The following is a 17496-nucleotide window of genomic DNA, read 5'->3' on the forward strand; positions in this document are numbered from 1 at the left end:
TTATTGAACAGTTGTAATAATGTAATTATTATAAGCGCAGCAAGGTAGTCACTGGCCTTTTAGTTTCAAAATCTGTTTGTACTTATAAAATTCTTCTTATAAGTTTTCCTACTCCAAAACCAACACGACTTCCAATATAAATATATTTAAAATACACATTAATAATGTTAAACAATAATACAAATTGTTGACATCAAAACACAATATTAAATATAAAATAAAAATCTTAAACAGAAAAATTGTTTTATTGTCCTTATTCTTATGATTACATTCAAATTCCTAATTTCAAATTCCAAATTCTAATCCAATTTTCAAATTCCATAATACGACATCATAGTAAATCAAACTTAAAAGTTATTAACAACTTATTTTTTCAATTAATTGTCAGTCTTTTACCTAGACAGTAAAGTAGTTTTCTAATAAATTCTCTGCAACTAGGCAGGTAATAGTCAAAAGTCACAAAATCAATTTGTTTCCTATTAAGTATAATAATATTTTTTCAATAGTAAAAAGTAACTTATAATTTAACTACATTATTAATTATAATAATTTAATTTAATCCGCATCATGATCTGAAAAAGAAAATTCAAAATTAGTTTTTGTGTATAACGCCATCTGTTATCGAGTAGAAGTACTAAACTGACATAGACAACATGAAAATTATAGTTTTTGTTTTTTTGACTTTGGTACAAAGTCTTTTGGTCCAACTCTTAAAATTTCTTTTAATGTCGAAATTTATAATAGTAAGTATAGAATTTAATATTATAGTTGATAATAGTGCTAAATTGCCTTCGTCAATTTATAATTTAAGTATGTCGCACAACTATTGACTTAAGGCAAAGGCGGTCGTACCACTAAATGCGATCTTTCAGACAACCTTCGTTAGAAGAAAAGAGATGTTTTAGAACTTACCAAGATACTTCGTGCTGAGATACATGGCAATAAATCCGAGACCCACAGACAGGAACTGCGTCACGCCTGCACTGCGCCTGCGTTCATGCCAGCGCGCGCGCTCGCGGGGTAGAACTTCACTTACTGTCACGTATAAAAGAGTACCCGCTGCTAATGCCTGAAAATAAAGTGGTTTTTGTTTTTATTTGGTTATTTCTAAGAAAATGACAGCAGTTTCACTTTCAGTGACACAGCGCAGTGTGCAGTTTTCACTAACACAGTTGGTTTGCTTGACTATTATGATGGAAATACGGCTCACCATCTATTACGTTGGTCTAACAGACCACATCACGTTACGACGCGTTGGTCTATAAGGTGAGGGTACTTAGATCATCTTACGATGGATGTACTTCTGACTATATGATAGAGTGAGCTTTCGTTCAGAAAAGAACAACAAATCAAATCAAATTATACTTTATTGCACAGAACTAAACTACAACAATCAGACATAACTCATGAATACAGTACAATTTGGGTAGCCTTATTGCTCTAGAGCATTTTCTTCTAGGCAAACACCAAAAGTAAACAAACATTTACAAACAACTTGGATGCGGGATGTTGCAACAAAAAATAAATACCTAAAAGTTAAACTAAAGTTAATATAATGAATACTAAATACGTACATAATATATTATTATATTAATAAATACTGAATATAATAATAATACATATTAACTAAAAACAACTAAATAGGTGGTTGAGCATTGGACTCACGGTCCGGAGGTCCCGGGTTCGAATCCAGGTGGGGAAATATCACAAAAAATACTTTGTAATCCCCAAGCATTTAACAGGAAAAAATACATTTTGAAAACCAAAAACATATCATTAAAAATAAGGAAACGGTTTATTAAATCATATATTTGGAGCATTGCACTCTATGGAAGTGAAACGTGGACTATGACACAGAGAGACAGAGAGAGGTTGGAAGCGTTTGAGATGTGGTGTTGGCGAAGGATGGAGGGTATAAGCTGGACTGAAATGGTGTCAAATGAAAAAGTGCTGGAAAGAGTTGAAGAAAAGAGAACCATATTGAAGACTATAGAGAACCGGAGAGGAAATATGATTGGCCACCTGATACGACACGATACATTTATAACAAACATTATAGAAGGAAAAATTGAAGGGAAGAGAGGAAGGGGTAGACCTAGGATAACATTTATGAAACAAATAAAAGAGAAGGTGCAGGTCGTGTCGTATCGGGAGGTGAAGGTTTTGGCGGGAAGAAGAGAGGAATGGCGGTTACTCCACCGACAAGAGCGCAGCTCTTAAATAGAGAGAGAGAGAGAATCCCCACTTGGGATATAGTAGTGAGCTTGTGTTAAGTTTGTGTTTGCAAGAATCGCTACTATTTTGAAATTATTCTACCTTAACAAGCGGCTATTGCAAATACTAACAACATAACGATTTAGTCCCCTTATCGCAACTGATCAAACACTTTCGTTACCTACTCAAGGTTACGTTAACTGTATTTCCGCATTATCAGATATTATTTAATCGATATTGCGCCTTCCTGGTATTTTATCAACGTTAAATTTTAAAATGTAATTCTAAAGACCATGATAAATACTTACAAGGCTTGCTCATATAAGCAGCAGAAGAATATCTAAGTTAGTGTAATTTCATAGAATAAGGTATACTACGTGTAAAACGGCAACTCTCCGTTCCCCACCAGCGGCTGAGCTAGGTTTACCTCACCCCCCTTCGAACATAGTTTAGTCTTGAATCGTATGACATCAGATGTCACACACACAGATGCGCGTCTACAATAACGCTAATGTGTAGTGTCTGTGTAAGATGAGGTGTTTTGTATGAAGTGTCCGGGGTAGTGTATTTCATTAAACTAGGCATTAAAAAATGTTAGGGAAATAAAAAGCATAATCGTGAAGGCGTAGCAATCTGGAAATGAGGGGCAAAAGCTTAAATTCTAGACTGTTTTTAGACTAAAGTAAGACCCGGAGGGGGTGAGGTAAATCTATCTCGACGCCGGTACGAATTGGCGCGGGGCGAAGAGTCACCTACGAAATAAATACAGGGTGTTAGTGACGTCGTAACGAAAACATTGAGGGATGATTGAGACCATGATCCTGAGATGATATGAAGTAGAATTTCCCGTCGCAAAAGTATGGAACAGAAAATAATAAAAAGAAAAACAAAAATTTTCATGAATTTTCCGACGGAAAATTCCACTTGATATCAACTCAGAATCATGGTCTGAATCATCCCCCTCAGTATTTGTTACGGTGTCACTAACACCCATACCTACTTGTATGGGTACCGTATGTACTTGTGCGGGGTGTAAGTGACATCGTAACGAATACTGAGGGGGATGAAACAGCTGATTATTTTGAGTTAGTATCAAGTGGAATTTTTCATCGTAAAAGTATAGAATTGAAAATAATTTAAAAAAACTAAAAAAAATCATGAATTTTGCGACGGAAAATTCCACTTGATATCAACTCAGAATCATGGTCTGAATCATCCCCCTCAGTATTCGTTACGATGTCACTTACACCCCGTATATCGAAATACTTTTCCTGTAATCTGTGACTAATTCTCTGACATGTAAAAATTAAAAATTTCTTGGTATATCTGTATGTTAGCAATATTGCGTACTTCATGAAGTATTACAGTATGACTAGACAGTAACTCATCCTGTGCCTTCAATGACTGCGCCTGCTGGATGATTATGTCGTAGCAATCATCCAGTTTCCTCTGCATTCGCTCTATACATTTTTCAAAATTTGCCACAACGATCGTTAATTGGTAATTTTCAGTCGCACTTCGGGTCTTTGGAGCCATTACTATTGTAAATTTTGTTTCAATTTGGTGAATATGTCAATTGCTAATTAAATAATGTCGTCCGGACGGAGTTACTCCTAAGGTTTGGTTGTGGACGATTACCTACGTATTCTATTGCATGGAAAGACTGGGACATGAAAAATATGGTGATCTACTGAGAGGTCTAAGAGTATATCTCACCTGCATGATAGGAACAGCGATGGAATCCTTCAAACTGGCTACCGTCTCGAGGCCGGCTCCGGTGGCTATACCAGCCACGGAGCCGCCAGCAAACAGTGCCACGCTGACTATGTGGGCGCAGAGAGTACTGGAACAACACAGCTCAGCGCCCAAGCAGAACCCCACCACGTACTTGTGCGACGCTACCGCTCCTAGGAGGAGTAAGACCTGGAATTCAAATTCAAAATTCAAAAATATCTTTCTAAAGTTTTACAACTAAATATATGTGTGTATATTTTAATGTTGTAAATGTATATGTGTGTTGAAGGTTTTACCTGAATAAACTTTATTATTTACTTTCGGACATTCGGGTGGGCGTTTTACCATGGTTGGTAGAAACTAATAAGTATTACTAAGCAATTAAGAGTAAATTCAAATTCAAAAATGTCTTTATTCAGTAGGTAACATAGTTACACTTTGAATCGTCAATTTTTACATAACGAACGTCTCATCCGCCTAAAACTACTGCAGCTTCTCACAACCTGTACAGCCGGGGAAAAGAAGCTTTATTTGTGATTGAGAAGAATTATTTGTGATGAAGAAACTAACCTACTACTTAATAAAACTACGGCTCACCACCTATAGATAGATAAATAAAATTCTTTATTATAACAATATATATAAGTATATATATATATGTATATACTACACTACACTATATACTATACTTATATTTCATTTTTATTATTTCATAATTTTATTTTATATTTTATAATTATTATTTTTTGTTATTGATAATAACCCCCTTCTTTTTTGAAGTCGGTTAAAAATATCGAAATATCGGTCAAAAGCAGACGAAGTCGCGGGCGGCAGTAAGTATAGGTAATTTATTTTAATATATATTTTATCAGCTGATTACACAAATAAATACTTTGTCTATGCAATCGTATCCTGCTATAAACTTATCAATAAACAGACATGTGACTGATAAGGTATTGTAGCGTTGCCAGACCAACGATATTTTTATCGATAAACTGTGTTTAAATTATCTTCTTCTGTCATGTAGGTTGTGAGGTGGAATACCAACCCCATCAACCCGATTTGATCAATGTCGAAAATCATTTTCTAAGACATTCTTTTATTTTGGTATAACATTGCGGGTTGAATCACCTAATAGCCCGTAAAAGTAAGACGATTATGTACTTCGGACGGCACGTTAAGTAATGACTAATGATCAGGGGCCTCCGTGGCCCAGTGGTTGAGCGTTGGACTCACGATTCGGAGGTCCCAGGCTCGTATCCCGGTGGGGACATTATCACAAAAATCACTGTGTGATCCCTAGTTTGGTTAGGACATTGCAGGCTGATTACCCGATTGTCCGAAAGTAAGATGATCCGTGTTCCGGAAGACACGTTAAGCCGTTGGTCCCGGTTACTACTTACTGATGAATGTTAGTAGTTGTTACATGGCCTTTGGCGGTTCAATAGTAACCCTGACACCAGGGTTGATGGGGTTGGTAATTCACCTCACAACCCACACGATAGAAGAAGAAGAATCGACAAATCTATCTACCTATTTTCCCAACACTATTGTTTTATAACGACTGTGTCGCATTGAGTACAATTCGTTACTCTTATCAGTCCTTATTTGATTATCAAAACTCGTTATAATCGCACAATGTAGGTCATGCGCTTGATAATGTAAATCACTACTCATTGTCGTAAATATAATTTGTATTCAACCTTATTTGGAATACTTTGTAACAATAAGGTGGTATTTCCTATCTAATGATGTTAATAGATCGCGAACTGTGATAAAATAATATGAACAAATATCTTGATCAAATGATATAAGGGCCTGTTCATACTAGCGATTTGTCCGACGATTTTTCAGAGATTTCACGGCCACGTGAGATCGCGACGTACACACGGCCACATCGCCACCACACGCCATATCGCTGTGTGCTCGCAGCGAGCACGCCGCAATTTCGCCGCGATTATTTTTTTACATTTTGTAAATGAAGAAAGCCCGTGACGGTGACAACGGCGCGATCTCGCCTCGCCGTGAAATCGCTAGTGTGAACAGGCCCTAACCCATTATTATACTTAGGTAACACAGGAGGTATTCTGTTCGCGATTTATCATTAACAAAACTTTCCATCCTATGCTGAACTAAGTACGTAGTAGGACAAACATGAACTGTATGTATAAAGGTACTTGTAGTATAAGTAGATATCTCCGTGGGCAAGTGGTTGAGTGGTAAGCACACGATCCAAGGTACTTACGTTCGAATCCCTGAGGGGACATAATCACAGTTTTTCGTGAACAATAAGATCAGAATTGTTTAGAACATTACCTACCTATTATTTGTTTAGGACGATCACCCGATTGTACGAAAGTAAGTTGATCCGTGCTTCGGAAGGCACGTCAATCCATTGGTCCCGGTTGCTTCTTCTGACGCAAGTACGTGGTGGCTACATGAGATGTCAGGGACCTTTGGAGGCTCAATTATAACCCTGACACCAGAGTTGCTGGATTTGGTAACCCATCTCACGATCCCCATGAAAAAGTTTCTCGCAGTTCTTTGGTTGAGAAGCTACTGTAGTTAAACGCATGATACGTTCTATAAAAATATATTATGTACTTATATTAAAAAATATTTTTTTATAGGCCCATCAACAATACAAGCACATTACTTACATATAAATTTTAAAACATCTAATGACTTGATCTAGTGACCAATTTACAAATGTGCACAGCATTTGCACTTAATTCTGGATTAATATTGATAATTCATAGTTTAACTATGTTACCCACTGGATACATTATGTTTCTGAGTTTGAGAGTAAATATTTAAAAAGGTAACTTACTTGGGAAGCGCTTTCTTGCAGACCAATAGCGAGGCCTTCCAAATAACTGTGCACGAACAAGGCACACAAAAGCCCGATTATTCCTGAAGAGCTTTTGTTGCAAGGCTCTGTATGACTGACATGGCACATTCTGGGGTTGTCTGCGTCACCACAGCACCTCTCTCCTTCCCTCACATCCAAGTTTGAAGCCACTAAGTTAGTCCTTTCCACGCTTCCATAGTTCCTTCTAGGTCCATTAGAATTATGGTGATGTCCTTCCCCCCCTCCATAGAAGAAATGAACTATTTCGTCAACCAAGTAGACTATGAAGAACCCAAGGCATAGCGTAAGTTCTGAATATTCTGGAAGCTTCTCTCTAGCTTCAGGAAGCATGTGGACTAGAGAAGTAGAGAGAAGAACGCCGGCGCCGAAGCAGAGAAGAGAGGAGATGAATAGAGGATGTCTCTGTCTAGTCCCCTCTGAGACGCATGCTGGGAGCATTCCAGTCACAAAACTTCCAAGGCCTAAAGCCAACATGGCTATGGCTTTTGCTGTCGTAGGGTTCATGGCCAGAGCGGGAGTTTCCGGTGTCGTGGCGTCCATTTTGAAATTAAAAACAAGCGACTATCGCTTCGTGTTCTAAATATAACTTATCTGGATTTCCTTTCGCTGTTTAGGTGTTATAATCAGCCAGTCCGTCGTCAATATTTATTTAACAATAAATGTTAATGTTATAAATAAAATAGGTTTATTTTTATAAAAATAAAGAAAAGACGGTACTTAATATTTTTATAAATATTTTGTCAAAGTAAAGTTATTTGTTTATAGTTTAAGATTTATGTCATTTATCCTAGTTTATCCATTGATAAAATATTTTCGAATCCGAAAAACGGTAAATCGAAATGTACAACACTGCAATGCGCAAGCGTTCACATAGAACTGTAACATTTATCCTTAATTTATCAATAAAATGTATTCCTTCCTTATCAATTTCACACACTTCACTATTTATTTATGTATAGATACCGTTTTTTTTTAAATTTTATTAACACACGACCGTCCGCTTCGACGGTGCAGCGACATATGAATCGCAATCACATTTATCAGCTCACCCTCTTTATTTACTACGCACATTATGTCAAGAAACTATCTATCGTTCTTATCTGAACCACACAAGGTTCATTTTCATCATCTTCGTTAATTTGAAAAATAACCTTGTAAGAATTAACCATTGTTACAAGACCCATGAGAACATTTGATTGTAAAGAACTCGATTAGAGGTGAAAGTTCAAAGTTGATTGGTTAATAAAAAAAAACATTTTATGTCGATTGGTACTTCGAATGATTACAGATCGATCGTAATGTGCAGTAGATATTTTTTTTGGACGTGATTCATTGTATATTTGCCACAAATGGCATTAGCTACTTGGCAGGACAAATGGGAAACGCTGAGGGCTCTCACCCGGTACAACGTTTAAGACAACAGGCCTGAGGGTGCCCAGTTGGTGACAAGCAGCGTTTAACAACAAACTCATAGTGTTATAACATTATTCCCTAAAGATGGGAAATTTTCCAAATGATGGCTGCTTTTCTTTTTCGTAACTCATCCTTCATTAGGGATACACTTCACGTTGCTCCACATTTCATAGCAATTTATCACGGATTTGCTGGACAGTATGGAGAACTGACAAAATTTAGGAACAATGAACAGTGTTGCCACCTATTTCTAGTTTTTATTCTCAGACATGGTAATTATTTTCATTAAAATCCGTCGACTTCTTCTATAGCGTGAGTTATTATTTTAAATCTGGTTTATATTTAGTCTTAACTTCTTCTTTGCGAGTCGATGGCGATCGAAGCTAAATTTTTGCTGACCAATAATTGGCCACGCTTACGGCATGTCTACAGTCTTAACTGTTAATAACTCTCGTCGGATCCGACTCGGATGGGCAGCGTTCGGGAAGCTGTGGAATATCTACGAACCTCAGCTCAAGGCGTCGTCTGAGAGGATAATATTTGAAAGAATTAGTCGACTTTAGAGGTCGATTAGAGAGGCTTTAAGAATGACCTTTTGAGCAAAAATTTTGACATTCATTACAAGTTCTGCCCATTTTATTCTCTGCTTTTCCTTTACATTCCAAAATTATGACGAGTCGTTTAAGGAAATTGAAACAAAAATCTGATACCTAGGTACCTAAATGGTTATTCGTTCGTTGGAGTAAAAGTTAGGATCAAAGAAAGACATCGGAAATCGTATAACTCACCTTCTCACATCATCATTAATTTACGAGCCACGCTCTTGTTCGGTGTAGCATTCTCCACTCTTGTCTATCAAATGCCAATTCTTTCGCTTCCTTATACGACACGACGTTCACCTTTTCTTTAATCTTTTCCATTTAAGCTCTTCTTGGTCTTCCCCTTCTAACACACTCTCTGCTCCTTTTTTTTCTTCTTTTCTATGACATCAATTTTGTCCGGGATAAAATAAACAGCTTGGAAAATAAGTAAGTATTTCCCTTACTTCTTAGTCATCTCAAGTAAGTAATATTGTAACATCTTCTATCGTGTGGTGGATTACTAACCTCATCAACCCTGGTGTTAGTATTAAGCCGCCATAGGCCCCTGACATGACTCATGTAACGCCTACGTACTATAACAATATAATAATGACATAACACAGTATCACGCCATTATCCCCGAAGGAGTAGGCAGAGATGTATAGCAGAATTAATTAATATAATCACTTCTCGCCAGCTATGTTTAAGTTCCATGTAAGAGACGAGCCTATAGCTGTTAATCGTCAAGTAATATTATTTTTTAATTATAATTAGTACTTGGACATCATAATATAAAAAAATAAAAAGAAAGAAGGAAATTAAGAAATAAATAAAAGCACGTACTTTTAGTAATGATAATTGAATTAATGTTTCCTAATTTTAAAGTAAGCCGGAGTGATTAGTCACATGTTGAATCAATGCGCGCGACAATGTATCTACTCGTATATTTATTATCATTGTCACACATAAGCTTACACTTCAGGGATTCCCGAGTTTTTGTTTTTTGTAAGTATATCAAACATTATTAACGACCTCCGTGGTCCAGTGATTGTGCATTGGGGTCACGATCTGGAGGTCCTGTGTTCGATTCCCGTTGGGGACATTTCACAAAAAATACTCTGTGCTCCCTAGTTTGGTTAGGACATTACAGGTTGATCACCTGATTTTCCGAAAGTAAGATGACCCGTGCTTCGGAAGGCACGTTAAGCCGTTGGTCCCGGTTACTACTTACTGATGTAAGTATGTAGTCGTTACATGAACCATGTCAGGGGCCTTTGGCGGCTCAATAGTAACCTTGATACTTGGTTGATGAGGTTGGTACTCCACCTCACAACCCACACGATAGGAGAAGATTATTGACATTACACTCTTGAAGCTGTGGTAACCATGGTTGTGTGAAGTCACAGTTTCGAATCCTAGCACGGGCCTACACCTGTACCACTGATTTTCGGATTTGTTTTAGAATTCATATGAAAAACATCGTAAGGAAACCCACATTCCCGAGATTCGAGATTCGTATGCGTTTCGTAGGTGATCTAACCTGTTCCCGGGTGAGAGCCCTCAGCGCTCCCCATTTGTCCGGCCAAGTAGTTAAAAAAAGCCCATTAGTTAACACGCTTTCTGAAGTACATAATCATCTTATTTTTACGAACAATAAGGTGACTCAATATGCAATGTCCTACCGAAATAAAAGACAGTCTTACAAAGTGATTTTCGATAATGTCCAAATCGGGAATCGAAACCGGACTTCCAGCTCCTGAGCCCAACACTCTAACTGCTAACCACGAAGGCTAGTCTTAATTCAGAATCTTCTTTGCGCCTTCATTAAAGAAGAATAATTTGTCAACTGTAATATCGAGGGAACGTCTGCTGCCATTGTCAAAACTGAGGTTTATCTTTCCCTTTCACCACATTTATTATAAATCATTGTTATATTACAAAATGAATGAGTTGCTTCAAAAACACGGATGTTCAAACGTGTTCTCAATCCCTGAGGGTCTTCGAGAACTTATGGCAGACATATCTAGAGAGGTTTGTTTGTTTGTATACTCTTAATATGCTTAGTAATACTTATTAGTTTCTACCGACCAGGGTACAGACCACCTCACCACCACCATACCATGACCTGGACCATGGTATGGTTGCCGTGGAGCAGCGTGGTGGAGTATGCTCCATACCCCTTCCGATTGATTGAGGGGAGGCCTGTGCCCAGCAGTGTTATTTATGTATCTAAGTATGTACCGACCATTGTAAAATGCCCACCCGATTGTCCGAAAGTAAATAATAAAGTTTATTCAGGTAAAACCTTCGACACACATATTACATTTACAACATTAAAATATACACACAAATATTTAGTTGGAAAACCAAGGTATATGGATGCCGCAGTTCACTAAAAGAGGCCAGGGTTCAGTGAAAATTTACCCAGACGGCAAATAGTAAGATGATCCGTGCTTCTGAAGGCACGTCAATGTGTATGTGTGAATGTGTGCTTTTATAAGTTACTGATATGTCTCCAGATTCAAAATGATAATAGAATAAAACACGCATGCGCAGCCGCACATTAAGCCGTTAGTCCCGCGGTTACTACTTACTGATGTAAGTAAGTAGTCGTTACATGAGCCATTCAGGGGCGTTTGACGGCTCAATAGTAACCCTGATACCACGGTTGACGAGATTGGTACTCCACCTCACAACCCACACGATAGAAGAATATAGAATAGAATTTGTTTATTATAAAAGGACGCCACACACAAAGACAAGACAATAACATCACTTAAAAAAAATCACAAAAGAATTACAAAAAGCATAGGATGATGTTCATTAAAATGATCATAAGGTGGTGGTGGACGTCCTGAGATAAAAGGGCCTCACTCAGTACAAGTCGCGCGTGAACCACGATGCTGGTGTTATGTGGACTCTGCTGGGTGAGGCACGAACGGCGTGTTCCATAAATATGCGTTAATATTTGTACATAGATCAAATAGAATTTAGGTGTATAATCGCTTTCAGGTGTTAAGAGAACAACCGAGAAAAATATTTGACTTCATAGCGAACTATCTATCCGTACTTCTTGTCACGAGGGAGCATGGAATCTTGGCTGTCAAGATCCTGGAAGATCTATGTGACTGCAAGCCATCGGTGTCCGAACATCTGATCCAGCTGGGCATGGTCAAGACTGAAGCTGAAATGCTCGCCCAAGTCATCAAGGAGGAGATTGAGAGCGTCATTGCTGTAGAAGGGAGAGGTAATATGATAATCTTCTTTAACAGTAAACAAGAAAGCAACAGTAAACACAACACAACACACAAACACAACAACAACACACAGCAAAGAACACACAAACACACAACAGCAAAGAAACAGTAAAGAAGATTAAAGATACACAGAAAGGACGAATCCAAATTAACATAAAAAACAAAACATAAACAGCCTATATACGTCCCACTGCTGGGCACAGGCCTCCCCTCAATCAACCGGAGTGGGTATGGAGCATACTCCACCATGCTGCTCCACTGCGGAACTGTAATTAACATTAACTCACTAAAATATTAAGATCTGTATTAGATGATCTGTTCGGAAGGCACATTAAGCCGTTGGTCCCGGTTACTAATTACTGATGTAAGTAAGTAGTCGTTACATGAGTCATGTCAGGGACCTTTGGCGGTTCAATAGTAACCCTGACATCTGGGTTGATGAGTTGGTAATTCACACGAAAGGAAAAAGATTAAAATATTCCCAATTGGACTAGCCAGAGATGTCATCGCTAGATGAACTAAATTAACCTCTGAAATAAAGGTACTCTTCATTTTCCTAACCAAACTTGAATCATGTTCTTTAACTCGATTTGTATGCCCTTCCGGTTGATTGAGGGGAGGCCCGGCAGTGGAACGTAAACAGGCTGTTTATGTATGTGAATAATTATTTTCAGAGAAGATAAGAGAAGAAGAGATCCTGAAGAAGGTGCTGAAGAGAAGCGCATTAGATGAAGAACTGACGGCTCAGGTGTGCGAGGTCACCAGGAACGCATACCGCGATTACTGGTACCGCAAGAAATTGCTGGAGCAGGTAATTTGTACTCATACATACGCAAAGCTGATTCTTCTAACTTCTTGTAGGCTTAACAAGTCCAGCTTTATGACAACTGGAGATTAAAAAGGCCACATCGAAGCAATTCATCTACAAAATGATATTGCAATTTGACATTTGGCGCACTTACTTTTATTTATGTGGATGGAATCTGTAAGTGGAAGAATACACATTGTGCCAACCCCACTTAGAGTGGGATAAGGGCAGAAAGATGATGAGAACTGCATTATCACCTTTTTTTTTTTTGACGGACTTATTGTAGATTTGCCTCAGATGGCATTAACTACTTGGCCGGTCAAATGGGGAGCGCTGAAGGCCTCACCCGATACAACGTTTAAGACAACAGGCCTGAGGGTGCCCAGTTGGGCGCGAACCTCGGCTCAGGACATTATCACTAGTGACAACTTGAGTAGAAAAAAACCGAAGATGAAGTACCCATCAATTCCAGTGTTCCATTTTGATAGGTATGTAAAGTTTCACAAGACCATTCCACCACTTATTGGATGTGTCAAAATAATTTCAGAATCTGAAGGTACAACCTGATCAGCCGTGGGAGATTGCCGCCCAACACACCTTGGAGATTTACAAGAGAACCAAACCCTCATACAGTGAACTGACAAGAGCTACCCAAAGAATCCAGGCAAAGCTTATTCATTCTTTGTTTAATCTTAGATCGATGATTATGGTGTTAAGGAATGTAAATAATTTTGTTTTCCTTATGGATATTATGACGAATCAGCTATTTACTTTAAATAAATAATATTTTTTTTAGACCCAGACAGTGTCCGGTACCTACTCTACATTCTAAATATGTGTTTTGTGTAGCCAACTGTCGCTTTATATACTGCTTTCGTAATCATAATATATTATCCTTCCTCCACTGTATATGTCCGAATCAACAATCGACATTAGGTAACATATTCCAATAACTAAACTGGGACAGATCCCAAAATTTTAAATATTGTCAGGCAGAAGACAAAAATTCTAACCGCTAGGTTTAAGAGGAACGTAGGACGAGGGAGATAGGTAGGATGAAGTACTTAACAAAAGTTACATATTTTTTTTTACCTAACAGGCAGCCTACAAAGGCTACTATGTCCGCAAGAAGATGCTGAAGCACTTGCAACCGAAGAAGAAGCATGCTCCAAAGTCGGAGGTCCCTGGTCCTCCAACAGATATCGCCGAAGCTAGAGAAATGGATCTTGGACGAGTTGTTGTGAGTTTGCAGGAGTCTTACTTTAAAACCTCTTTTTGGCAGCATTTTTGTATGTCTCGACACACAAAATTGTCGTGTGTGGCTTTTTCTGTTCACTCAGAATTCTTAAGTGGGCAAAGATACAAATTACCAGCCCTCGCAGCACACCGCAGCAAACCGCGCGCGGCGCGAATTATATCGTCTTGATGTGGTCTTGATTGAAAGACGTAACGAATGTTATCTACGTAGATAAACATTGGACGACTGCAGGCCCCACAGAAGACTATTTGCACCCACTTTTGATAATTCCTAAAATAGATATGATGGACAGTGTCTCGCGGCATGTCATGGCACGATACACTCTTTGCCATATCGTAACGTATTTATGTATGGATACCCAAAAACTATATCCATGCTATTATATGTACTAAGAGGTGGATGATCAACCTCAGCAAGCCTGATGTCAGGGTTATTATTGAACTACCAAAGGCCTATGTAACGAAAAACTTGTTCGTACTTACGTGCATATTTATATTCCAGGACGTGAAAGTGAAACAAGATGACGTAGACAAGATGTTTGCAGATGAAGAAAAGAAGGCACTGAACTTAGGTTACGACCCTAACAAAGTGATAATGTATCATGAAGAAGGGGAAGGCGATCCGCTGGAAATGGCAACCGTCGAGAGGAAAACGAGCAGGATGATGTCTTCAAAGAGCATGAGCGCACATCTCTTTAGTTCTCATGACGTCAAAGATAAAGATTCTCAACATGCTGGTAAGTAGTCGTTAAGTAAATTACTTCAATGTGGCCTTTTGACCCTCCTGACGTCTACGAAGCGTCATCTGCTGTCAGAAAAAATCTCGAACGCCCTCATTTCTAAATTCAGTTTATGCTGACAATGTTCGCTGTATTATAACTCCCTGTAGAGGGCAGTTATCTTCTCTCGTGTGGGTTGTGAGGTGGATTATCAACCTCATCAACCCTGGTGTCAGGGTTACTATTGAACCGCCGAAGGCCCCTGGCATGACTCATGTAACAACTGCTTACTTACATCAGTAAGTAGTAACCGAGACCAACGGCTTATCGTGCCTTCCGAAGCATGGATCATCTTACTTTCGGACAATCAGGTGATCAGCCTGTAATGTCCTAACCAAACTAGAGATTGCAAAGTAATATTTGTAATATTTCCTCACCGGGACTCGAACCCGGGACTTCCGGATCGTGAGCTTAACGCTCAATCACTGGACCACGGAGGCCGTTAAGGCAGTAATAACATGTACCTATTTAAACCCTGTTACAGCATCACCGTCCCCACAACCGACCGAAGAGCTTCCGCCATCAAAAGATGAGCAAACCACCCGGATTTCGTTCGGAGTTCCTGTGAGTACCGTTGTAGGTTAGAACTAATAAAATCCATGATAGCCCTGTTTGGAGAACGGATGACTTTCATCTCAGTGTCACGGATTCGAACCCCAATTCAGGTTTTAAACCACCGAATTGAACTTTGTGAGTTTTAATTCATGTTTGGATCATAGATAATTGTTATTACGTGGTTTCCAAGATTTGTGCCAGATTAATGGCAATAGGCTCGCATCCTATTACATGGGACTTAGACATAGCTGGTGAGGAATGGCTGTAATACTAAACGCCTCTGCTTACCCCATTGGGAATTCCCAATTCAAACAAAGAATCCATGCTTGCGTACATGGTTGGTAGTTGAAGCGGTCATCGTAGCCGAAATCGCTGGATCACATCATCGTATACTGAAATGTAGGAGAGATGCCACACTATGAAAGAGATATCGTGTATATTCGGGTTAATATAATAATATATACGAAACCACGAAATGAATTTGCATGCGGTTTTTAGTCTTCATGATCTGCATTTCTCTAGGCATAAGATAGGGTACAGATACGCATTAGAAGGAACAGATAAACAAGGCCGTGTTGAGTCATTAGTATCCAATGTTCTTCTTTGGTGTGATGTCAACCATCGTAAGGAAACTCACATTTTCGAGATTCGAGATACGTATGCGTTTCGTAGGTATGTGATCTAACCTGTTCCTGGATGAGAGCCTTCTGCGCTCCCCACTTGTCCGGCTAAGTTGTTAATGCCATCTGCGGCAAATCTACAATAAGTCATGTCAAAAAAAAAAGTCGACCATCGACCTCGCCTGAGGGTCCTATATTAACGAAAATCAAAAAGAAAAACAACAAGAAAACCTAATAGTTACTTATTCTTTATTCCAGCAATACAAGGAGATAAATGATGAGTTAAAGGCTGTAGCTTCGATAGCGCAGGCAGGTGCTGAGACGCCTAAGGAGGAGGCAGTCGCTGAGGTAGCAGAAGCTATTGAGGTGCCCCCCGAGGTGCCTGCGGTTCCCGAGGTCGCTGAGGTAGCTGCTGAAGTACCTGAAGGTAAGATTAAAAGAAGGTTGACTCTCAAATAGACTAGTCAGAAGCAGATCCATCGCAAGATGAATGAAATACCCACGCGTCACTGATTTTGTTTTGTTCGGCCAAAGTGGTGGTGGTGGCTGTCTATAATGATCGAACCAACCGTGTTCGTGATTTTTACTTAAAATAAATTATTAAAGAACTCATTTGTGGAAGTATTTAGCAGAGATCCAGTCGTCACCTTTTAGTGAAGACCACGTAAGCGCTTTTTTTAAAAATCACATTATAATGTGATTTTCTCGTTGAAAACCTCAACGAATTTCATTCCGGGTAAAAGAAAATCAACGTTCACAACGGTTTTCTTAATGTTAGCGGTGCCTTGTATCCATTAGGCTTTAGACTCAAAATGTTTTTGTAAGGTCTATCATGATAACATCATGATAATACACAGCTGACTTACCTTTGTCGAATTGTTCCCTTTAGCATCAGTGTCCTCTTTAAATATTTCGTAGAAAGCAAAAGCAGATTGACTGATTGAATTACTGTAGGACTTATTGTAGGTTTGCCGCTAACATTAACTACCTGGCAGGTCTAAGGTGGGCGCTGCCTTCATCTGAACGAATTTTTTGCATATATCAGAAAAGATGATTGTTTTCCTTTTGTCGTAGATATTACAGTGGACGATGACAGTGCACCAGCAGCATCCGTGCCGTCTTCGGCACCAGACACAGCTCGCTCCACTGATGTTGAGGACACTACCGCTCCTGACACAGCAGACACTGGTGGGGAAACTGGCACTGGTGGAGCATCTACTGAAGAAGAGGGAGAATGAGCTAGCAACCTACCCCCGCAACATACTGCTATCGCACGCGATGCAATAAATGAACCAGTTCTCTTTTGTTATAAAATCTATGATGATATATACAGATCGTAATATTCGCACGTATAGGATGAGGACCCAGTGGTGTAATACTGGTTAACACGTATCGGCTTAACAAGA

The 17496-nt window shown here is 38.9% G+C and overlaps 2 protein-coding genes across 2 annotated transcripts; one reads left to right on the plus strand and one right to left on the minus strand.

Moving 5' to 3' along the window:
* Positions 1-226: 226 nt before the first annotated feature.
* LOC126370718 (zinc transporter ZIP3) lies at positions 227-7848 on the minus strand. Its single transcript, XM_050015741.1, has 4 exons — positions 6779-7848; positions 3931-4137; positions 913-1069; positions 227-572 (listed from the first exon to the last, which is right to left on the minus strand). Exons 1-4 carry the CDS (start codon positions 7358-7360, stop codon positions 556-558), a joined length of 963 nt encoding a protein of 320 aa, XP_049871698.1. The 5' UTR covers positions 7361-7848; the 3' UTR covers positions 227-555.
* Positions 7849-10755: 2907 nt separating this feature from the next.
* LOC126370785 (uncharacterized) lies at positions 10756-17328 on the plus strand. The gene is made up of 9 exons (XM_050015810.1): positions 10756-10845; positions 11827-12061; positions 12746-12882; positions 13427-13543; positions 13979-14119; positions 14639-14873; positions 15400-15479; positions 16349-16517; positions 17165-17328. The coding sequence occupies exons 1-9, from the start codon at positions 10756-10758 to the stop codon at positions 17326-17328; spliced, it is 1368 nt and encodes a 455-aa protein (XP_049871767.1).
* The last annotated feature ends 168 nt before the right edge of the window (positions 17329-17496 follow it).

The sequence above is a fragment of the Pectinophora gossypiella genome, chromosome 11 (genome assembly GCF_024362695.1).
Source record: "Pectinophora gossypiella chromosome 11, ilPecGoss1.1, whole genome shotgun sequence".
In the NCBI taxonomy this organism is placed as follows: domain Eukaryota; kingdom Metazoa; phylum Arthropoda; class Insecta; order Lepidoptera; family Gelechiidae; genus Pectinophora; species Pectinophora gossypiella.

What these genes read in the sequence shown, in the direction of transcription:
- LOC126370718 (XM_050015741.1), bottom strand. Translation starts at nt 7,360, where the DNA reads ATGGACGCCACGACACCGGAAACTCCCGCTCTGGCCATGAACCCTACG. An exon ending in TGCAAGAAAGCGCTTCCCAA is followed by an intron (nt 4,138 to 6,778) that starts GTAAGTTACCTT and finishes TTTGAATTCCAG; the next exon opens with GTCTTACTCCTCCTAGGAGC. An exon ending in TCGCTGTTCCTATCATGCAG is followed by an intron (nt 1,070 to 3,930) that starts GTGAGATATACT and finishes CTTTATTTTCAG; the next exon opens with GCATTAGCAGCGGGTACTCT.
- LOC126370785 (XM_050015810.1), top strand. Translation starts at nt 10,756, where the DNA reads ATGAATGAGTTGCTTCAAAAACACGGATGTTCAAACGTGTTCTCAATC. An exon ending in GCAAGAAATTGCTGGAGCAG is followed by an intron (nt 12,883 to 13,426) that starts GTAATTTGTACT and finishes AAATAATTTCAG; the next exon opens with AATCTGAAGGTACAACCTGA. An exon ending in GAGCTACCCAAAGAATCCAG is followed by an intron (nt 13,544 to 13,978) that starts GCAAAGCTTATT and finishes TTTACCTAACAG; the next exon opens with GCAGCCTACAAAGGCTACTA.